Raw genomic sequence first — 18,489 nt, forward strand, 5'->3', positions numbered from 1 at the left:
AGCTGGCAGCAAGGCTGGTGCTGGTCCAGCAGAACCAAGATGAACTAGGAGGGTAATTAAGGATCAAGAAACACACTGCTTTACACATATACATTCAAAGTATGCAGGGAAATCTGAAATAAATTAACCTGAACTAAATTCTTACTTTGCTGTAGAACAGAAGTATTTACAAACCCCAACAAGTAGTTCAGTATCTGAGACAGATACTGTACCCTGAAGAATTAAGGCATTAAGGTCTGCATGCAAGGCCAGCATTATTACTAAAATAATATGGAATTTATTTAGAAGTATTACACTTGTGGTTAAGGAAAAACAATCAACACAAGACCTCAACAGCGTCATCTGACCTGCAAAGCTCAGCAAGACTTTCATGAAGCACAACAAAACATGGCATCAGTGCTTTTCTCACCCTTGGATTGTTGCTGATTCTTTTGTCTGTCTACTACATGGCAGTAACACCACCTTTCTCAAATAAGGGTGGATACTAGTCAGAGACAGGACCAGGAAACAACTTGTCTTTTATCTTTGCTCTCTGTTGTGTTTTTTTTTCCCTTTAAGATAGAGTGAAAATTATCCAAACCCAGTAAATATTATCAAACACAAGTTTATTAAAAAAGCAAATAACTAAAAAGGTACTTTGCTCAGCCAGTTTAGATTTACACTTCGTAAGTGAAACAATTCTCATTTTAGTTACAGAGAGGTAAAAAAGTTAACTTACATCCATGAACGACATCCTCTCTGATGCCCTTGTCAGCATGCTTTTAAGATGCAACTCTTCCTTATCAAGCGCACTCAGGCCAGGGTAGCTGCCCTGCTTTCCACACACACAGACACACTGACACCCATGTCTGACTCTGCAGGAGACACAACAGAGAGGAGGATGCCATTCTTTAAGAGCCCAAGAACCTAGGTGAAGGTGCCAGCCCTTGATAAGACAGATTGACAGGGTCTTTACGTTCTAAGTGGAATTCCTCCTCCCTCCCTTTCCCTTCAAAACTGTCATGAAAGACAATTATTTAGATCCACAATTATGCTTGGGGTCTACCTACTTCCTGAAAAAAAAAATTAAAAAAAATAGGTCACTTGGATTAACATACGTTGAAATTTGCATTTAATTGCTATTCACATCCATCTTATTCAGCGCCCAAGTCTATTTAGCTCCATTAAACTGCGAAAGATGAAAAACAGAATAGGGATTACCTTCCTTTCTACTAAGGCAGCTCAAGTTTGTTTCTCGAAGACAGCTACGATGCAGAGTCAATCTAGAGGAGAACGATCTGTAGAAGTTCATACAGAGGATCCACATCATCAGGGGTCTGCAGGAAGAATATTTAAGTAGTTCGCCTTGTTCTTAATGGCTTCTCCTCCTCCTTTACCCCTGAGGGTAAAGGATTTCCCTCTAAACTGGGAAAATGAAACAGCAACTGTCCTGCTGTAGTGAAAAAAACAAACAACCAGAACTCAAGCATCTGCCCTAAGAATGACAGTCAATCTCCCTCAGTGCTGGATGCACTTAGTGATTAACAGCAAGAGCAGGTTAGGAGTGAATATTAAAGAGAACAGACCAAAGTAAACATCTCCTGTACAGTCAGAGTGGACTCATGTTCTCCAGCAGTTCAGCTTTTGATAGCAAGACAAAAAAAAAGGGATAGTCAAAAGAACAACTGACTCATTTCTTTTTATCTTTTATTATGAGCTAATACCAGGATGACATTCAAATGTCAGGATGGCACAATTAAGACAGTCTTGGTAGGAATTGTTCCAGCATTCCCAAAATTACAATTTAGTACACGAATGGCATCAAATGTATGCGTCACTCCCACAGAGAAAAATGATGAAATTCAGAATATCTTATACCAGAATTGTTTCTGCATTAAATGGGAAAAGAAAAACTGCTGGTAACACAGCTGACCTTTTGTGATAATGACCTGCAGAACAAAATATTCCCCTATTTAACATCTAGTAAAAAAAAATATGACTTTTGTTCAAGTTTAAGATTTAATACTTTTATATGGTTAGCCACAACAGGTATTAACCTCAGTTTTACTATATTTTTGTAATGCTACAAAAATCCTATAAAATCAAATTATAGTGAATTTTTCAGTGATTATAATTAAAAAAGCGCAGCTTGTACAAAATAAAAAAAATAAGATTCTATACTCTAATGAAAAATTTAAGACATTTGTAAATGAACAAAAGAAAGCACTTGTTAAGCTCTCCAATATTCAATGCATTCTGCACTTATCTGAAATAGCCAGACAGGAGCTAGAACTCCACTCCCCTTAATTCACAACTAGTAATTTTGACACTATTATATATATATATAGAGGATCTATGTCTGATATTTTTACAAATAAATACAGGATAAACCATATTGCATAGTGTGTGCTTGCTGTCTGAGTCACACTCCAGAAGTTTCACAGTTCTAGTAGGGAATTAAACTTATAATCTATGGGATGAGACATTGACAGTAGATGAAGTCTAATTTTAAAACCAATAATTGTATCTGTAATTAATCAGTGAACTCAGACAAACAACTCTTGCCATTCTTGCCAGCCATATTAAACCAACTCTATCTATCTGGATGATTCTATCCAGCCAACCAAAAAGCAACTGTTAGCTGTATAGGACCAAGAGATTTGTTTATAATATTTTAAACTAAGTTCCTTTATACTCAGTAAACATATTAGAAAACCTCTGTTAACAAGTGGCACAGAGAGGCACTGCTTGAAGTGTTGTGCATTTGCAAATATGCATAATACAAACACACATGAGCACTTTGATTTCAGTTTCATGTCACCAGTGGCTCTATTGCCATTTCTTGTTTGGTAATCTTCCAGTACCATTTATGTCACTGTAAGGGAACTTGCTTTTCCTTATAAAAATTAAGAAAAAAAGAAATTTTCCAACAAAAGGCTTATCAGAAAAAAAAAAATACTGATTTTTTTTCTCAGTCATAACCGTCTTTTTTTGTTGGTTCTTTGCTAGAACCAACGATATCACTGAATCCTTCTGACTTACAAATTTTAGCAAACAGCACTCTGATTGGATTCCACATGCTTTAGAGTTTTATGGCTTGGATCCTATGGCTCAAAAAGATTCAGTTATACACAGAGGAAGCAGAATCTATAAAATATCCCTACTGTTGTGAAACACTAGAAGTAGACTTTGCACAGTTTAACTAAAGATAATGCAACGTGTGGCAGGCAAAAAGTGACAGGACTTGTATGCAGTTGCATGATCATATACACACACACACACCTCCCCACACACACCATACACACTCTACCTAGTGTAAAGCTCTGCAGATATTAACCCTTTCACCAGCTATGTTCATGGAAATGCTTTCTTTAAGGCAGGAAGTATTTAAGTAAGGTAAAGTTACCTTTATTTTATTCTTTGTACCTGTAAGTCAGTTGTACAGATTGTGACAATTTCAAAAACATAAATAGTGTCCTTGGAACATGTTTCCTAAATTAAGTTGCTAAAGTTCTGACCCACTGTGGAAGACATTCACTGAAAGGCCATTTGACGCTTTTCTCATACAATCAGCAATTTTATTGCCCCAGCATAGAAAAAAAATGTTGATAAATTTAGAAGTGTGTAATGACAGGGAACTCCCATAAGCAAACTTTTTATTTTTTTTAAAAAATAGCCTCAAATTCTTACCCAAAGGTTACAAAAAGGTTTCTTCCCTTATGCCATGTAGAATTTGTACGTCTCTCCCGTGGCATTGTCTATATGTTTCTACTGACCTTGTACTCCGATGTACTTTTTCCTGATCTTTTATAAGGGTAAGAATCTGTCAGCTGTCTTCATCTAAGTGACTAGCGTAGACAAAAGTGATGTTTCCCCGTGAAATGTCTGCTGAGGACAAGGATGAAATAAGCAGGACGTGTGTGAGCCCATGGCTTCCAGTTAAGCCTAGAATATAGCAGAATTGCTGTTTGATTAGATGCACTTGTCTTTGCAGGAACAGGTATTTCAGTTGGGTAAGCAACTGAAACAGTTCTCTCCTACCCCACATTGCCAAGCTGGTAACTGAGTGATTCGCTTATTGATTTATTGTTTCATGAGGAGAAGAATCAGAACTAGAGCCTTTACTTTCTTCACAGCAACCAATTATTTTGCAATTTTAATTTTGGGATACTTTCCATAATGAGCTGAATCAAAAAATCTATTTGAAAAATATATATTCTTATATATATAAAAAACTCACTATGTTTTGAATGTGAAATACCAATTTCATCTTTCATCTTTGATTCCACCCCATTGTAGGAAACAGCTTAACCAAGCTTGCATGCTAATTATTCCTCAGACGCAAGCATATAGGCATTTCATACTTTGCCTAGTGAAAGGGCTAACGCTCCTTGACACATTCACAACTAGACCAGTGATTCTGAAGCAACATCCTGACCCTTAATACTGTCAGTTTCAAGCTCTCAAGCTGAAAAATCCTTGATAAGGTGAGAAGATGCCACTGCGAATCATTTAGATGATGTGCCTAGAGTTCTGCAATACCATTTGCTAAAAGTTTTTTATGCACCATTGATTGACAGAAAAAAAATCCATTTGTCTTTGCTTTCCAAGTCGCTCTGTGCAATGACTGACTCTTTGATACTGTCACTTTTTAAAAGTAAACCATACAAGCCCTCGTATTTCAACTTCAAGGGGGCTTAGGTCCGTTCTTTGTTTTCCACCTTAAAAGGCTTAAAAAAATTGTGTCGTCATAGATTCATGCGCAAGTGCTCTGGTCGTTTGGAAATCATGGGAAAAGCTTGTTTTTTATATGGCCCAGAGTTTGGTTGCCGGATTGGAAGTGGTGCTGAGGCCTCTCCGCAGACTGTCACATCCATTTGCTCTATTCCACTTGTCTCCATTGGATATTCCACAGGTGTCTGAGTATTTGATGCGCTGGCAGAAGCACCTCTTCCCCAGAATTCCCCAGGGGAAAACTTTACAGGGCTTTAAAACAAGAAATACAAAAATCAGAGGTGAAGGTACACACAGCACCAAGGTCTGTCCTTTACTCTGCAGGAAGCTGAGCTCAAATGCCTAGTGAGAAGCATTTATAATTCTTCCTTCCACTTGCAGAAGTCTGAGAGAGTTTCCACGTCTAGCTTCTACCATAGTCTCTTGTAAAGTAAAATTCTCTCATTTGAGTAGTCAGGATTTATTTCTAGATGATTGCAGAAGGAATTTTCTGTACTAACATGATTCTCTAGCGGCACAGAAGTACAGAGGATTTTCTGGAACGGCTTTACAGGAATGGTGTACCAAAGGCACCAGGCACTGAGGTTGTATCAGCGCCAGACAGCAAGCAAGTCAGCACTGCTTGTGCTGCCAAACACCATAAATTGGTCTCTGATAAAGTAGTTTGTAAACTAGGATCAATGCTAAAATTCTAATGGAAGTGATGGGCTTTGCGAGAAGAAAGGCTGTGTTTTTTAGTGCAGACTTATTTCAAATACTTGTCAACAAATGTCTTGCAAAAAAAGGGAAGAAAAAAAAATACAGATACCTGACTGGTGTCCTAGGGCTACCTATGAATCTGCGAGGTGACCGGATTTTTGGTTCAAAAGAAAATTTCTCTTTTACACTTTCAAGTACAGATGGAGCCACATACGTGAAACCCTGCAAAACAGGAATGGATGCACTATAACTTATGGGCAAGATTCACATTTATCATCACTTGTGCAGTTATGACTGTCAAGAAAAAGTAAATGAAAACTATAAAAAGGAGAGTTAAATGTAGACACATGAACTTCTACTCCCTTGCTGAAGCAAACAGCAGGACTTCAGGGAGTTCCTGCACACTCCAGACACTTCTAGTCAGATCACAGATTCCCACAGGCACGCTCAATTTAGTTAATTTTGATCTACCGAATGGACACTGTTCTCTCTGCATGGCTATGAAAGCAATCACATGCCCAGCGTTCATAATCCAGCTATGAATTAGAATGCTGACATTTCAGAAAATAAGCAATGTCTGTTGGTTGTTTTATCTATGCAAAGAAAACATCAGCAATAACGAAACCAAATATTTTCAAAGCCCTTAAGCATTTCAAACCTGTTGCAGAATGTGTTTAAAATTAGGACAGTTTGCTTCAGATATGGGGTGGCCAGTAGAATTAATTTACCTGGAATGCCCTCCTGTTCCCAAGTAACGCACCACACCTCCCCGCGGTTACACGCGTGGCCCTGCCTCACTTACCAGAAAGACCTGGTTGGCACTTTCACTGAGAGTAGAGTCATCTGGGCTATCAACAGGTGTCTGACGTGTAAACTTTGAGTCAAACTGGCTCACATCCTCTTCAGATTGCTTTGCAAAAACAAAATGATTAAGGGTTTATATTACAGATATCAACCAAATGGCTTAGCGGTGATCAGTGTAGCCTCTGGATGGAGTTCATTCCATAGTTTTTTGGCAGAGCTCTGCTGTAGTAAAACCCTGGAGTGGTTCGGAATCCTGTCGCTGCCAGTGGGAGGTCACTATGGGCACTGACACTGAGAAATAAAGGCAAGGGGGAGGGGCAAAAATTATGGATCAAAGAGGAACACAAATTAAAAAGATGCCTTTAAAAAAAAAAAATCTCATATTACTCAAATTATTTAGAAATACAATGTCAGTTTCTTGCAAGTTTAGTCTTGTCACAACCAGTATATAACAGTTGCAACTACTGGTTTTTGGAAGCCTCTCCAGATAACTTCATCCCATTTTTCAGATACAGGAGTATTTTACTTTGAGGGACAGATAACGTCTTGGGAATAAATGACTATGAAGAATATTTTTTAATTCAGTCAAAGAACAACAGACATAATTCCAAGATCCCTTCTCCGATTCCTAAATGTAACTGAAAATGCTATTTGTATTCATTCGTGCAAGCCTTCATGCAGCCATGGAAGCACATTTTCAAAACCACCTGGTTTGTACAAGCAGCTTTCATAAAATTTGCTAATAACAGAAAAACCCCAAACTCTCTTTAGGTAATTAGTTTGGAAATATCATTCTGAATTTCATTCAAAATGGTGAGGGAGGGAAAAAAGGGTCTTAGTCCCCAGGCTGTAGAAGGCTGCACACTACTGATGCCCAAGTCAGTTTAGATGAGATTTTAGTAGTTGGGAACTATCGGGATGGCAATACCCACAGCTGACTCTAAGGAGAAGGAAAAAAGGACAGACACTCCACACCATCAAAATACAAGATAGGATAATAGAAGCTTATTCATCACATTGCTGGTTTGAGGTAAACCTTAATTACTGCCTATAAGGCACAAGATGCATTGTAAATATTAATAAGCAAACATACAAAATGCTTAATTAGGTGACTTCATTTACTTATGTGTAGCTACTATTTATCATCTTAGTTTCGATTAAGTACCGGCTTGCTGTATAATGTTTAGAAGCAGAAATTCAGAGATAATTGTCCTTTCAAGTCTGTCTAACCTACAGATTAGAAACAGGAGGAATTAAAACTGAAGTGGAATCATCTTCCTCCAGGAGACTGAACAGAAGGATAAATTAGCTTTTAACTGATTTTTACCACCATCTCACATAACAAAAATCAGATCTTATTTCAGTGATGGCCAAGTACCATCACCACAGAGTAACAAGACAGAACAGCATGCTTGTGACAGCCAGTTTTTAATACTGCGCAGAGATGCAAAATAAAAGTTTTAAAAAATGTTGATACAGCATCAGTTCTTAGGAAAAAAGAATCTACATCAGGTAGTTTCTCTTTTTAATTTGACAAGAATGAATCTGAGAACCAGCAACCTGAGTTGATGCATTTAACTATTTAAAGTACCAGAAGTCAATGTCACTCCAGTTCATAAGATTGAACATTTCTAAGTCTTAGACTGGACATTTTAAAGACTTTTCCTAAAGGCATACAAGGAACAGCTCACAGCATTCTGAGTACATACCAATAAAGGTTTAAAAGGAGGTTCCACTTTTCGTGCCAACAGCTCATCCCAATTAATATGTCTGAAGAACGGGTGAGCCTACAAGAGTTAGCAATAGCAGAGTCACAATCCACCTTTGGGGTATAAATCACACAAGTTTAGGAATGAATAGCATATTCTTTTCGGACCCTCTCTGTGGCGTCTATCTCTCCAAAATCCCATATGACTTTAGCATAATATATTCTGTGGTCCTACACCAAAGCCACTGGAAGAGCTGAAAATCCATATCATTCCTCCAAGTCAGACAACATATATCCCTATCATGTTTTCCTTGGAAGTATGAGAAAAAACCTAGTTTGTGTGAAAAATAACTCTACGTTTTTCAACTTTATAAGTTAGATATCTAAAAATAATGACAAGGCACTGTATTAATAACAAGTTACTGAACTGTGGAATAAGGACTCTAGAAGACTGTTAATCTTGCCACAAAAAAAGGGCAAGCTGGAAGCAATGGGAACTAGGTCTCTGCCTCAGCTTTGAACTATGCAACACTGAACACAAACAACACTTTTCCCTTGAAAGAGCTGCACTACATGCAAGGGCTGGCAGGTTTTTCATCAGACTGATAGATTATCATCGCTCTTACATGGCTGACTGTACAATCAGCATGATGCAAGCAGCAGAAAAGATCTACTGGGAGACAGAGCTAAAGAATAAATGTTATTTCCAAAATCTCAAATTATCAAATAGGTAGACAGCTGCTTTTGTTAAGCTTTATAGCATTCAACGTTTTATCAGTTGTCATGTGTGCCTGCCTTTTTGCTTATTACATCTCAAGACAGACAAGTTCCATGATGCATCCTCATCAAAGCTGTTTTATTTTCAATGAGGTAATTTAAGAATTCGTGAGTTAAGTGAAAGTTACCTGAACTTCTCCAGCATCTCCAGGACCAGCTCCTAGACGTGAGGCAGCATTTCTTTTTAGCAGCTTAAGGAGAAACACCCAAAAAAGAATGATTAGTTTTGCCATTATGACTAGATAAATTCTGACATGGAATCATCATTTGAATTAACACCATGAAGAACGAATACAGAAAATCACAAAACCCACATTCCTTAGCAAATGTTGAATCATTATATTTCTATTTTTACATTCACGTGTAGTACTGACATTCATTAAAATTCTACCTTTTTAAGCAGATCTCTGGCTTCTTGTGTGAGGTAGGGAGGCAAGTTGAGTTTACACTTGAGAATCTTGTCAATTGTTTTCTTTCTGTTCTCCCCAGTGAAAGGAGGCTAGAAAGCACCATTTTAATGGGAGGAAAAATAGGACTTGTTCAGGTCTCTTTTTGCATACAAAGAACTTACTTCAGTAATTTATAAAGCATATAAAATTACTGCAAGTGGGACTTCGGAATAACTGGATGAGAGCAGCTCATGACTGTAGTCAACATAAGCATAGCTGTATTTTAGTTATATTTCTTACTTGCAGTCTATGCAAATATATAGGTATTTATACATGCATCTGAATTACAACAGGGGTAACTACAACATCTACAAAGAGAAAACATGCAATCATAAGTGTGCACCTACTGCTCCAGTCAGCATGTCATACATTAATGCCCCCAGGCTCCACCAGTCCACAGCACGATTATGCCCACTCCTCATCAAGATTTCGGGGGCCCTATAATCAGAAAAATTGAAAACAGGGAAGTATTTTATCAAGCTTACTACTAATTCTGACTACTAGTTTTCCAACAAAACCACGTTTATCAAGGAAAATTTCTCTAAGTGACTGAACATATGAACCATCAGTTAACAAAGGCAAAATTTAGCCGTTACCCCCAGACCAGAGCAATACTTTTCTATTTCATCATGCAGCTCACATGTATTCAATTGTTCCACAGAATGTGTGTGTGACTGTTCCATCGTGAATAGATTCTTTACATAATCCGAAGTCAGTCAGTTTTACATGACCTGAAATTAAATATATAAAATTTAAGACTTGCGAGAATTCTAACATTTGTATAAGTAATACTAAAAAACAGGAGCTTCTAGCATGGATGTGTAACAACTCTGAACTACTTCCAGGGATCTTCAATAGTCTGACAAAGCAACACAGCTATAAAACAGAATGAGGTAATCACACTTGGAGATAAAACCTTTACTTTGTAACAGCATAAGAAAGTGTTGCCACTTGAAGAGAAAGAAGACAAACTACCAAAAATTATTCATGTACAGACAAATGTATTTTAACATAAAGATTATAGAGCAACATTCAGATAAGAAAGTAGGCAATCAAATTTTACTGCTTGCTTCAAAGTTCAGAGAACAACTTTCAACACATTGTAAAGTGCCCTGAGAAATTCAGTGCAAGGACAGACTAAGTACAGAAGTTGTTTATGATAACACTGAAACACTCAACAGGACAGATTGCCAGGCTAATCAGTGTCATGCAGTCATGCAACAGTGTATTCAGGAATTACTGCTGCTGGCAGGCAAAGTGTCAACAGCCAGAAAAGTCATTTCAGCTACAGATGATTTGGCATCCTACCTAAACTGCCTTTCCTACTAACATTTTCAGTCACGCTCATTGACTAAAATATCGCTGAAGACACATATCTTTATGTACTTCACAGTGACCCAATAGAAGAAAAATTTCAGAGCTGCAGAAATAGTAAGGCAACCATAGAAAAAATGCCTGTGTCTGTACACATGGAATCTGGGAGCTTGCTGACCCTATTAAATCTGAGAAAGCTGTGTTCAAGGGCAAGCATTTAGCTCTGGCAACTCTTTTGAGGATGGTGAGGAACTGGCAGGAGTTGCCCAGGGAAGTTGTGGCTGCCCCATCCCTGGAGGGGTTCAAGGCCAGGCTGGATGGGCCTCGGACAACCTGATCCGGTGGGAGGTGTTCCTGCTCATAACGGGGGGCTGGAACTGGATGGACTTTGAGGACCCTTACAACCCAAACTATTCTATGATTCTGTTACACCAAGGGCCATAATGAATATTCCCATGGTTCTAAGGAAATTCATGTAACAGTGAAGAACTGTTTTCAAATGACTGGTAACAAAACTGTTACTATATTTCTACCTTGATGATTAAGCATGATATTTTCTGGCTTCAGATCACGATAGATGATTCCTTTTTGATGCAAGTGCCCCAGTGCCATTGAGATTTCTGCCAAGTAAAAGCTGGAAGGAAACACAGGCCACAAAATTAGGCATATTCAATCATGCAAAGCACTAAGACCATTATGTACGTAGCAACGGTTCCTCGAAAGTATAATTACAAGTGAATGGGAGAATAAATAAAACAATGATGCCTTTGAGGTTGGTTTGCCAAAAGGCATACAAACTCCAACATGAACTACAAAATACGCCGTTAGCATTAGGTTTACCTGTTCAGTAGCAATCTTATCATGGAATATATTTGGAGGAATCTGAATTTACCAATTAGTGGTTAAAATATGTTTTATCTGCGTTAGCACGTCTAGACAGCAAAGTTGAAGAAAAAAAAAATTAAGCCAAGGAGGTAACGGGCAGCAGCAGGGTGCTCTGTGTGGAGTATTACAGCCCCAGAGAGCATCAGAGCTTTTCAGAGGCATTATCAGGATGCATCGTGGAAAGATACAACTGTATTCAGTTGTGTGAAGCCTCATCAATAAAGGATAATTTCAACCTGTTTATACGTAAAATATCACTACTCAAAAGGCTTTTTCTCCTTCATTAGAACAATTAGCTTTATCACTTCACACATATGATCGTTAGAATACAGAAGACTGTGACTCGGAAATTCTGTAACCGGCTGATAATATTGTGCGGGGATCAAGAACAGAAAAATAATATAGCAAGTCTTTCAGTCTTTTCTCCAACACCCAAACACCTCCTGTATCACAGCCCCATGGAATATGGCCTCGCTCAGCAACCAGCAACTGACTCTCTTCGAGGAGTAAGATGATACAAACTGGTAAGTATGGAACATGTACTTTCCCCAAACCCAGTTAACTGCTCTTGTCACTAGACCATCAAATGAAGGAGTAGTTATAGTTTTTCAACTCAGAATACACCATTTAAGCACTCAGAAAGAAAACCCCAAACCTATTAATTTACCACATTAGTTTCACTCACCAAGCTGTGTCTTCCATAAATATCCCTTCTCTCTCTAACTGCATAAATAGTTCTCCTCCTGTCATGAGAAATAGAAGATTATATGCTAGTGAAGTGCATTCTACCATTTTTAGTCAGTCAAAAGTCTAAGCAGTGGGTATTCTGTATTGCTCCACGGAAAGTTCTTTCACAAAAAGTAACGGAGAATTTACTGTTTGGTTAGTCTCAGAATTCTATCAACTAATGAAATGCCAAATGAAATAAAAACATACAGGATTTACAAGCCTGATGGAAGAAAAGGTATTAAAAATCTTCCTCTCCTGTACTATCATGACAAATTATTTTATGTTCCATTCCTCTTTATTTTATTGAATTAGAAGGTTTATTTATGTTATTCCATGTATTCTTAAAGTTAACCTATTTTACATTTTTAAGACACCATGTCAACAGTTAGCTGGCTTTTTATAGGCAGAATACAAAATCCAAATTCTCAGTTATGTGATAGCAAGAAGCAGGTCACAGAATTTCATGTACTGACCACTGAGATACTCAAGGATGAGGTAGAGTTTTCCACCAGTCTGAAAGGCATAAATTAAGTCTACGATGAAGGGATGTTTCACTTCCTCCAGTATATTCCGCTCTGCTTTTGTATGAGCTGTATCCTTTGCATTCCTTACAATCATTGCCTACGAAAAGCAGAGATATGTGAGCACAAGAAAATGCTAAACAAGGCAGACCTTCATACTTGGTTCCATTCCGAGTTTACTAAATCACAACACTACATGTAACTCAGCAACATAATAAAAGAAAATGTCACAATATATAGAAAACATGACAGATACCTTGCAGAAATTTATTTATTTCATACAATAAATTACAATAAGCTGGGTTGAAAGGAACCTCCTGAGCTATTCAGATTAGCTGCCCAGAACTACACAGACAGACCAATTTAGTTAAAGACTAATTATAATTCCAAATGTACCAGCGTAACAACTGTATACATCACTGATAAGTTTAATTTTAGGTCTATTATATAATTAGATCACTGTAACAGCTAAAGGGAGGGAGAGATTTTTTAGATTCAGACAGTAGTGAAACGTGAATATTCAGGTTACCTTTTTAAGGACTTTCATGGCAAATATTTTCCCGGTGTTCGCTCCAGTTACTTTTCGCACTTGAAATACCTACACAGCACCAATACAAAAACAATCACATATTATAACTGCATTAGCTATCTTAAGTTAAAAACATAGCTTTGCAAAAGAGAGATGAGATCACTTACAAACTACAAGGCTGCCTGAAGGAGAAGAGCTAGCGATTTGACCCACAACCAGTTTGGGACACTCTCTCCCAGCACAGGCTGGTGAGGCTCTCCTAGTGACCTCAGCCCCACGACACTAACCCGGGCAGCCCAGAGGCTACCTTCTCATAGAATGAACTCCTCAGAAAACAGGATGGGAAGATTAGATCTTGCCAAAGGGAGTAAGCAAGCACTTTAGCCTCCTTCAGCATAATGGATATATTTACGTAGAAAAGAGTTCCTTACCTTTCCATAGCCACCTTTGCCAAGTACGCGCAGTAACTCAAAGCACTCGGGTCGGATCTTTTCCGGACCTCTGTTTACACTAGTTTCTGAAATCTCAAATTTTTCACAATGTTCCATGCCACTGGATAAAACCGAAATGAGAATATAAGACTACCTGACACTCACAAGCCATCAAATGAAAGTAAGCAAGCAATTACTTCTGTAAAAGCATACGGTTTATCTGACACAACTGAATGACTGCTTCAGAGATCTAGAGAATTCCTGGCACCAGAAATTTTATTCAAGTGCGTGCAAAGCAGAAAGCAGTAAGCTGCAAGTTGCACAGAAATGATTACCTGCAAATTGGGGGGAATTACAGTATCAAGATTTCCTTCAGAGCCCTTCATTTTTATGCACAGTAAATCTCTGTATTACACCACAAGTAAAGCCTCAAACTTAGATACTTCCACCAGACTTCAATTAAAAGCAAGATGTGTTCAATTTTCAAATCACATTCAGCAACCCCAGCAGTCATGGTGAGAGTTCTATAACAGAAATATCTTGCAGAAAAGGCTACAACAAAAAAATCAATCTTACAACCCCGAGCCACAAGACTGATCCATGACTTAATGATGCTTCTAAATTATGCTACAGTTCTGCAAAAGACTAACAGATTGATCCTGCTAAAGTAAATGTAACCCAAACTGTTTCAACTATCACAGTTTTTTTCTCACAAGATGGTATGCTCAAATAATCTGGGAATCTAGAAATGAAGTAATGCTAAAGGTAGCTGCCTCCTGAACTTCAAATCACAATTCCTGGAGACTCATCTGCTTCATGCTGCTGTGCCAATCTGCAGCTGGAGTCTTGATAAAATGACCAGACCATACAATGTTCTGCAGACACAGCATTACATCGTACAGATACTATTCGATACAACAGGTAACGTTAGGAGAAACAAGGATTAAAAGACAACAGCAAGTTTCACCAGAATTTTTTTTATTATTTTATTTCAAGATACAGTTCACAAATTTTAATGTGAAGAAATAGTGAAATGACTAGAAACAAATCAAAATTGAACAATGACAAAATTTTCTATTTAACTTAACAGCGTAACAAAATTAGAAGCTATATGTAGTTGGCATGAATGATATAGAACATTTCTAGCAGCAACTTACAGGTCATATTGGCCAACTCCTCCATGGTCCATGCTCTCACTTAATTGACCCTGGGGATGGGAGGGGTAGAAGGAAGATTAATTACAACAAACAACAAAAAAAGCAGCATTAAAAATAAATGCGCTGATGCGTTTTAAAACTTCTTAAAGTATAAATATAAAAATTAATTCTATATAATATTATCATTTCTATTACATAATTAAACAAGTCTAAAGGCCAGGAATAGTAAATTATCAGCAGAAGGAAAGAAATCTTCAAAATTCTGTGCAAGATTTGCAAGTGTTCCGCAATGTCAAACAGTGACATGGGGACTCACTCTTTCACCTGACTGCATTGCTACTCAACCACTTAAATATCAGAGGTAACTATTTCACAGCTGCTGAGGTGAATCTGAAAAATGTTCAGGTGCTGCATTTTTCCTTACAGTTGCACTTACATACAAATTTTAAAATCCCATTACAGTACTGTGCAAATTAGAACAATGCAGAGCTTAGGTGAATAGATGAACCGGGATTCATATGCACTAGAAATAAATAATCTGCTGAGGAGGCTTTATTAGTCTGTATCAGTAATGATCAAATCTCAACAGTAAGGAAAGAATTAAGCTTTACTCTGACGTTAAATACCTTTTCTGACCAATAATCATTTAGATAAATTAATGCATAAAGATATTATTAAAGTAGGTTTGAGCACTTCAACACCAGGATGAGTCACCATTAAAGAATGTAGTTCAATTTGAAGAGATATTTTCAACTTGATCCCTTATGCAAGATAATTCTTCCCTATAATTGTGGCTCTACATGACAAGAGAAGTGCAAACCAAGCAGACAGCTGGAATGAATACAAATAGAACTTAATGGGCAAGCTTCTAATAAGCTTTCACTATACCCTAACATTCTTAATTTTGAAAACACGCATATAAAATAACCTCAAGTTAGCAAGAAACAGCCTAGAATCCACAGTCTGAATTCTGTGTGAAATTCGGAGAACCAGAAAGAAAACAAACATGGAGATCTACAAAAAGCAGACCAAGCCAAGGAGCGTGTTTCAAAATATCACCTAAGTGAAAACACTGACCACAGACAAACAGAAACTTTCAGTAGCTTCCAAATCATTTAGATAATAAAGTTTACAGAGGCTGGTTTATTTTGGTGGAGGATCCAGAGGGGAATTTAACTCCTGGTTCCACCTACTGGAACCACAAGCAATTATGGAGTCCAAAAGTTCAAGTTTGTTTCCGGGTCAGGGGATTGCTGGCTCCTGTCCTCCTGGTAACATTTATTAAGAGAAATCCAGCTCACTGACATATATTTCACAATAAAACCCACTCAAGCTGCCCTTGACCCTACTCTCAGATGCCAACGAACATATTAAAAAAAACTTCAGCAAACACAGAGAACAAACACCCATCATGTTCCTGAAACAACTCCTCAAGTTGCCCAACGGTTCTGGCAGTTTACATGCACTTTTCTAGCCCCTATGAACTATGGCTTTCATTCTCAGTGTTCATTTGAACAAAAATCACTTTAGACTCCATTCCTCTATTTTCAGGATTTCTCCTCATTTCACAAACCCAAGAAACGTAATGGTATTCTAGCTGAAAGGCTCACAGTCCCTCTGTCTATACTTACTGAACACAAAACATAAACATTAAGGCTGGTTTATTCACCATAATAATTAATACAAACAACCACAAAGCTTGTGAGTAAACTCTCCATTTAAACAATTCTTCAGATACTCTAGACTGGCAGTGCCTTTTTTCAAAACTGCAGCTGGTCTGCTCTTATACCATTCATGAGGTACCAGGGACCAGCACGGCTGAAATTAAACAAGATGGTCCAGGCTCACACCTTGTTCCCTTCCAGTTTAATGATCTCAACTGTTCTACCTGCAAGGTCTTTCTGACCCCTACAAGACACGCACAACGCCTGCAGAGGTAACTTTCAGTGAAATATTTTTCCTCTTACACTTTCCTGATGCTTCCTTTTCTTTCCTTTCATAATTCCTGCTTTTCAGTTCTGTTTCCATTTCAAGTCCATTCTCACCCTCCTTAATCTGTTTTCCAAAAGCCACCTGAGGACCAAATCAGGTCTTCAACTTGCATTCATGTCCGCAGTTATGCCATAAAAATTGTAGTCACGTTTTTTTAAAACACACAATACCTACTGAATTTTTTAAATTGTTCCCTGGGACTGAATATTGGAACATGACAGAGAACAAATTTTACTTTCTTGCCACCCCCCTCAGAAAGTGTTCTTGGCAACATTAACAGCGGGATGCAAGCAACATTTTTTTAAGCCAAGTACTTTATTGATTATTGAGGTGACAGACGGTGATTTTTTTCCTGCAGGTTGAGAAGTGTCCCACCCTTCAGCTGTCAAACAATGTGTCTACAGTTTATATGCAGTGTGGGTGTTCCAACTGTGATCCAGCAGATCTGGTTATCTCATAGACTCCAAGAATGCAGTTAGTATTTAAACAGCAAAAAAATAAGTGTGGTAGCAGTTTAAGAAATAGGGAATGTTTAATATGAAAGCCAATTAAAAAAAAAAAAAAAAGCACTAGAAAAATACAAAGACCTTGTAGTAAAACTGCCCCCAAAGCCTTAATAGAATCCACGCTGAAGGTGGAGAAGCCCTGGCCCTGGCTGCCCAGGGAAACTGTGGCTGCCCCATCCCTGGAGGGGTTCAAGGCCAGGCTGGATGGGGCTTGGAGCCCCTGATCCAGTGAGAGGTGTCGGGGTTGAAACAGGACGGGCTTTACGATCCCTTCCAACCCAAACCATTCTAGGATTCCACGAAAACAACGAACTACAGCTCACAACCTGAGCCGACCACGGAAGCAGGGGCTGGGGATGCGCGCTGATCCGCAGCGCTTTAAAGCTCCGCTTTTAATTTTGGCGCTAGAGCAACGCCTTTATGCGGTTCCAGAAGGATCAGCGTTCAAACTGACGTTCAAACATGTGACAAGCGGGAAAAAAAAAAAAAACCCAAAAAAAAAAAGCCACCAACCCACAAAACCCCGGTCCGGCACTCGCGCGAGGGAAAGCTCCCCGGGAAAGCTCCCGGGAGCCCCGCAAAGCCGCACCCCGCGGGCCGGGCCGCCTCCCCGGGGCCTGCGGGTCGGGGCCGCCCCCCCCCCCCGGCCCGGCCCGGGGCGCCCCCGCCGCCTCACCCCCTCCTCCAGCTCCTCGTCCGAGCCCGCGTCCTCCGGCTGGTCCAGGTCGATGTCGAACACGCCCGCCATGGCGCGGGTGCGAGCCGCGGCGCCGCCGCCCCCTTCCCGGCTGTGCTGGGTGCGCGGGGCCTGGGCCGCCTCATGGGCCCGCACCCCCCAACTCCGCCACGGCCGCCATCGCCGGCCGCCCGGCCTCACCGCGCATGCGCCCCCGCCCCGCCCGCGCCCGCCGCGCAGCCGCGCGGGACGCACCGAGCATGCGCGGAGCGCGCCCGTCCCCCCCCGGCCCCGCTCCCCGCGCCGCGCATGCGCGGGGGCGCGCCCGGCGCTGAGACTGCGCGACGTGCGCGCGGGGCCGCGGCTGAGCATGCGCAATGCGCGCCCGCCCCTCCGGCAGGGAAGCGTACGCGCCGCTCGCCGGCCCCGCTCCTGGCGCTGAGAGCGCTCGGGGGCGCGCGCGGCTCTGCGGCTGAGCATGCGCGGTGAGCGCGCGCCCCTCCCCTCCCCTCTCCAGGCACCCCGGGAGCGCGCGGGCCGCCGGCGGGGCTGGGACTGAGCATGCGCGGTGCGCACCCCGCGCTACTCCTGGCACTGAG

At 40.0% G+C, this 18,489-nt stretch overlaps 1 protein-coding gene across 1 annotated transcript; it reads right to left on the minus strand.

Annotated features, from left to right (window-relative positions):
• Positions 1 to 1,669: 1,669 nt before the first annotated feature.
• On the minus strand, positions 1,670 to 18,104 carry RPS6KB1 (ribosomal protein S6 kinase B1). Its single transcript, XM_069873781.1, has 15 exons — positions 17,891 to 18,104; positions 14,717 to 14,766; positions 13,560 to 13,680; positions 13,129 to 13,197; positions 12,552 to 12,699; positions 12,035 to 12,092; positions 10,998 to 11,098; positions 9,791 to 9,881; positions 9,498 to 9,588; positions 9,093 to 9,200; positions 8,830 to 8,892; positions 7,926 to 8,003; positions 6,215 to 6,322; positions 5,522 to 5,634; positions 1,670 to 4,965 (listed from the first exon to the last, which is right to left on the minus strand). The coding sequence occupies exons 1-15, from the start codon at positions 17,960 to 17,962 to the stop codon at positions 4,728 to 4,730; spliced, it is 1,509 nt and encodes a 502-aa protein (XP_069729882.1). The 5' UTR covers positions 17,963 to 18,104; the 3' UTR covers positions 1,670 to 4,727.
• Positions 18,105 to 18,489: the final 385 nt, after the last annotated feature.

The sequence above is a fragment of the Phaenicophaeus curvirostris genome, chromosome 21 (genome assembly GCF_032191515.1).
Source record: "Phaenicophaeus curvirostris isolate KB17595 chromosome 21, BPBGC_Pcur_1.0, whole genome shotgun sequence".
In the NCBI taxonomy this organism is placed as follows: Eukaryota; Metazoa; Chordata; class Aves; order Cuculiformes; family Cuculidae; genus Phaenicophaeus; species Phaenicophaeus curvirostris.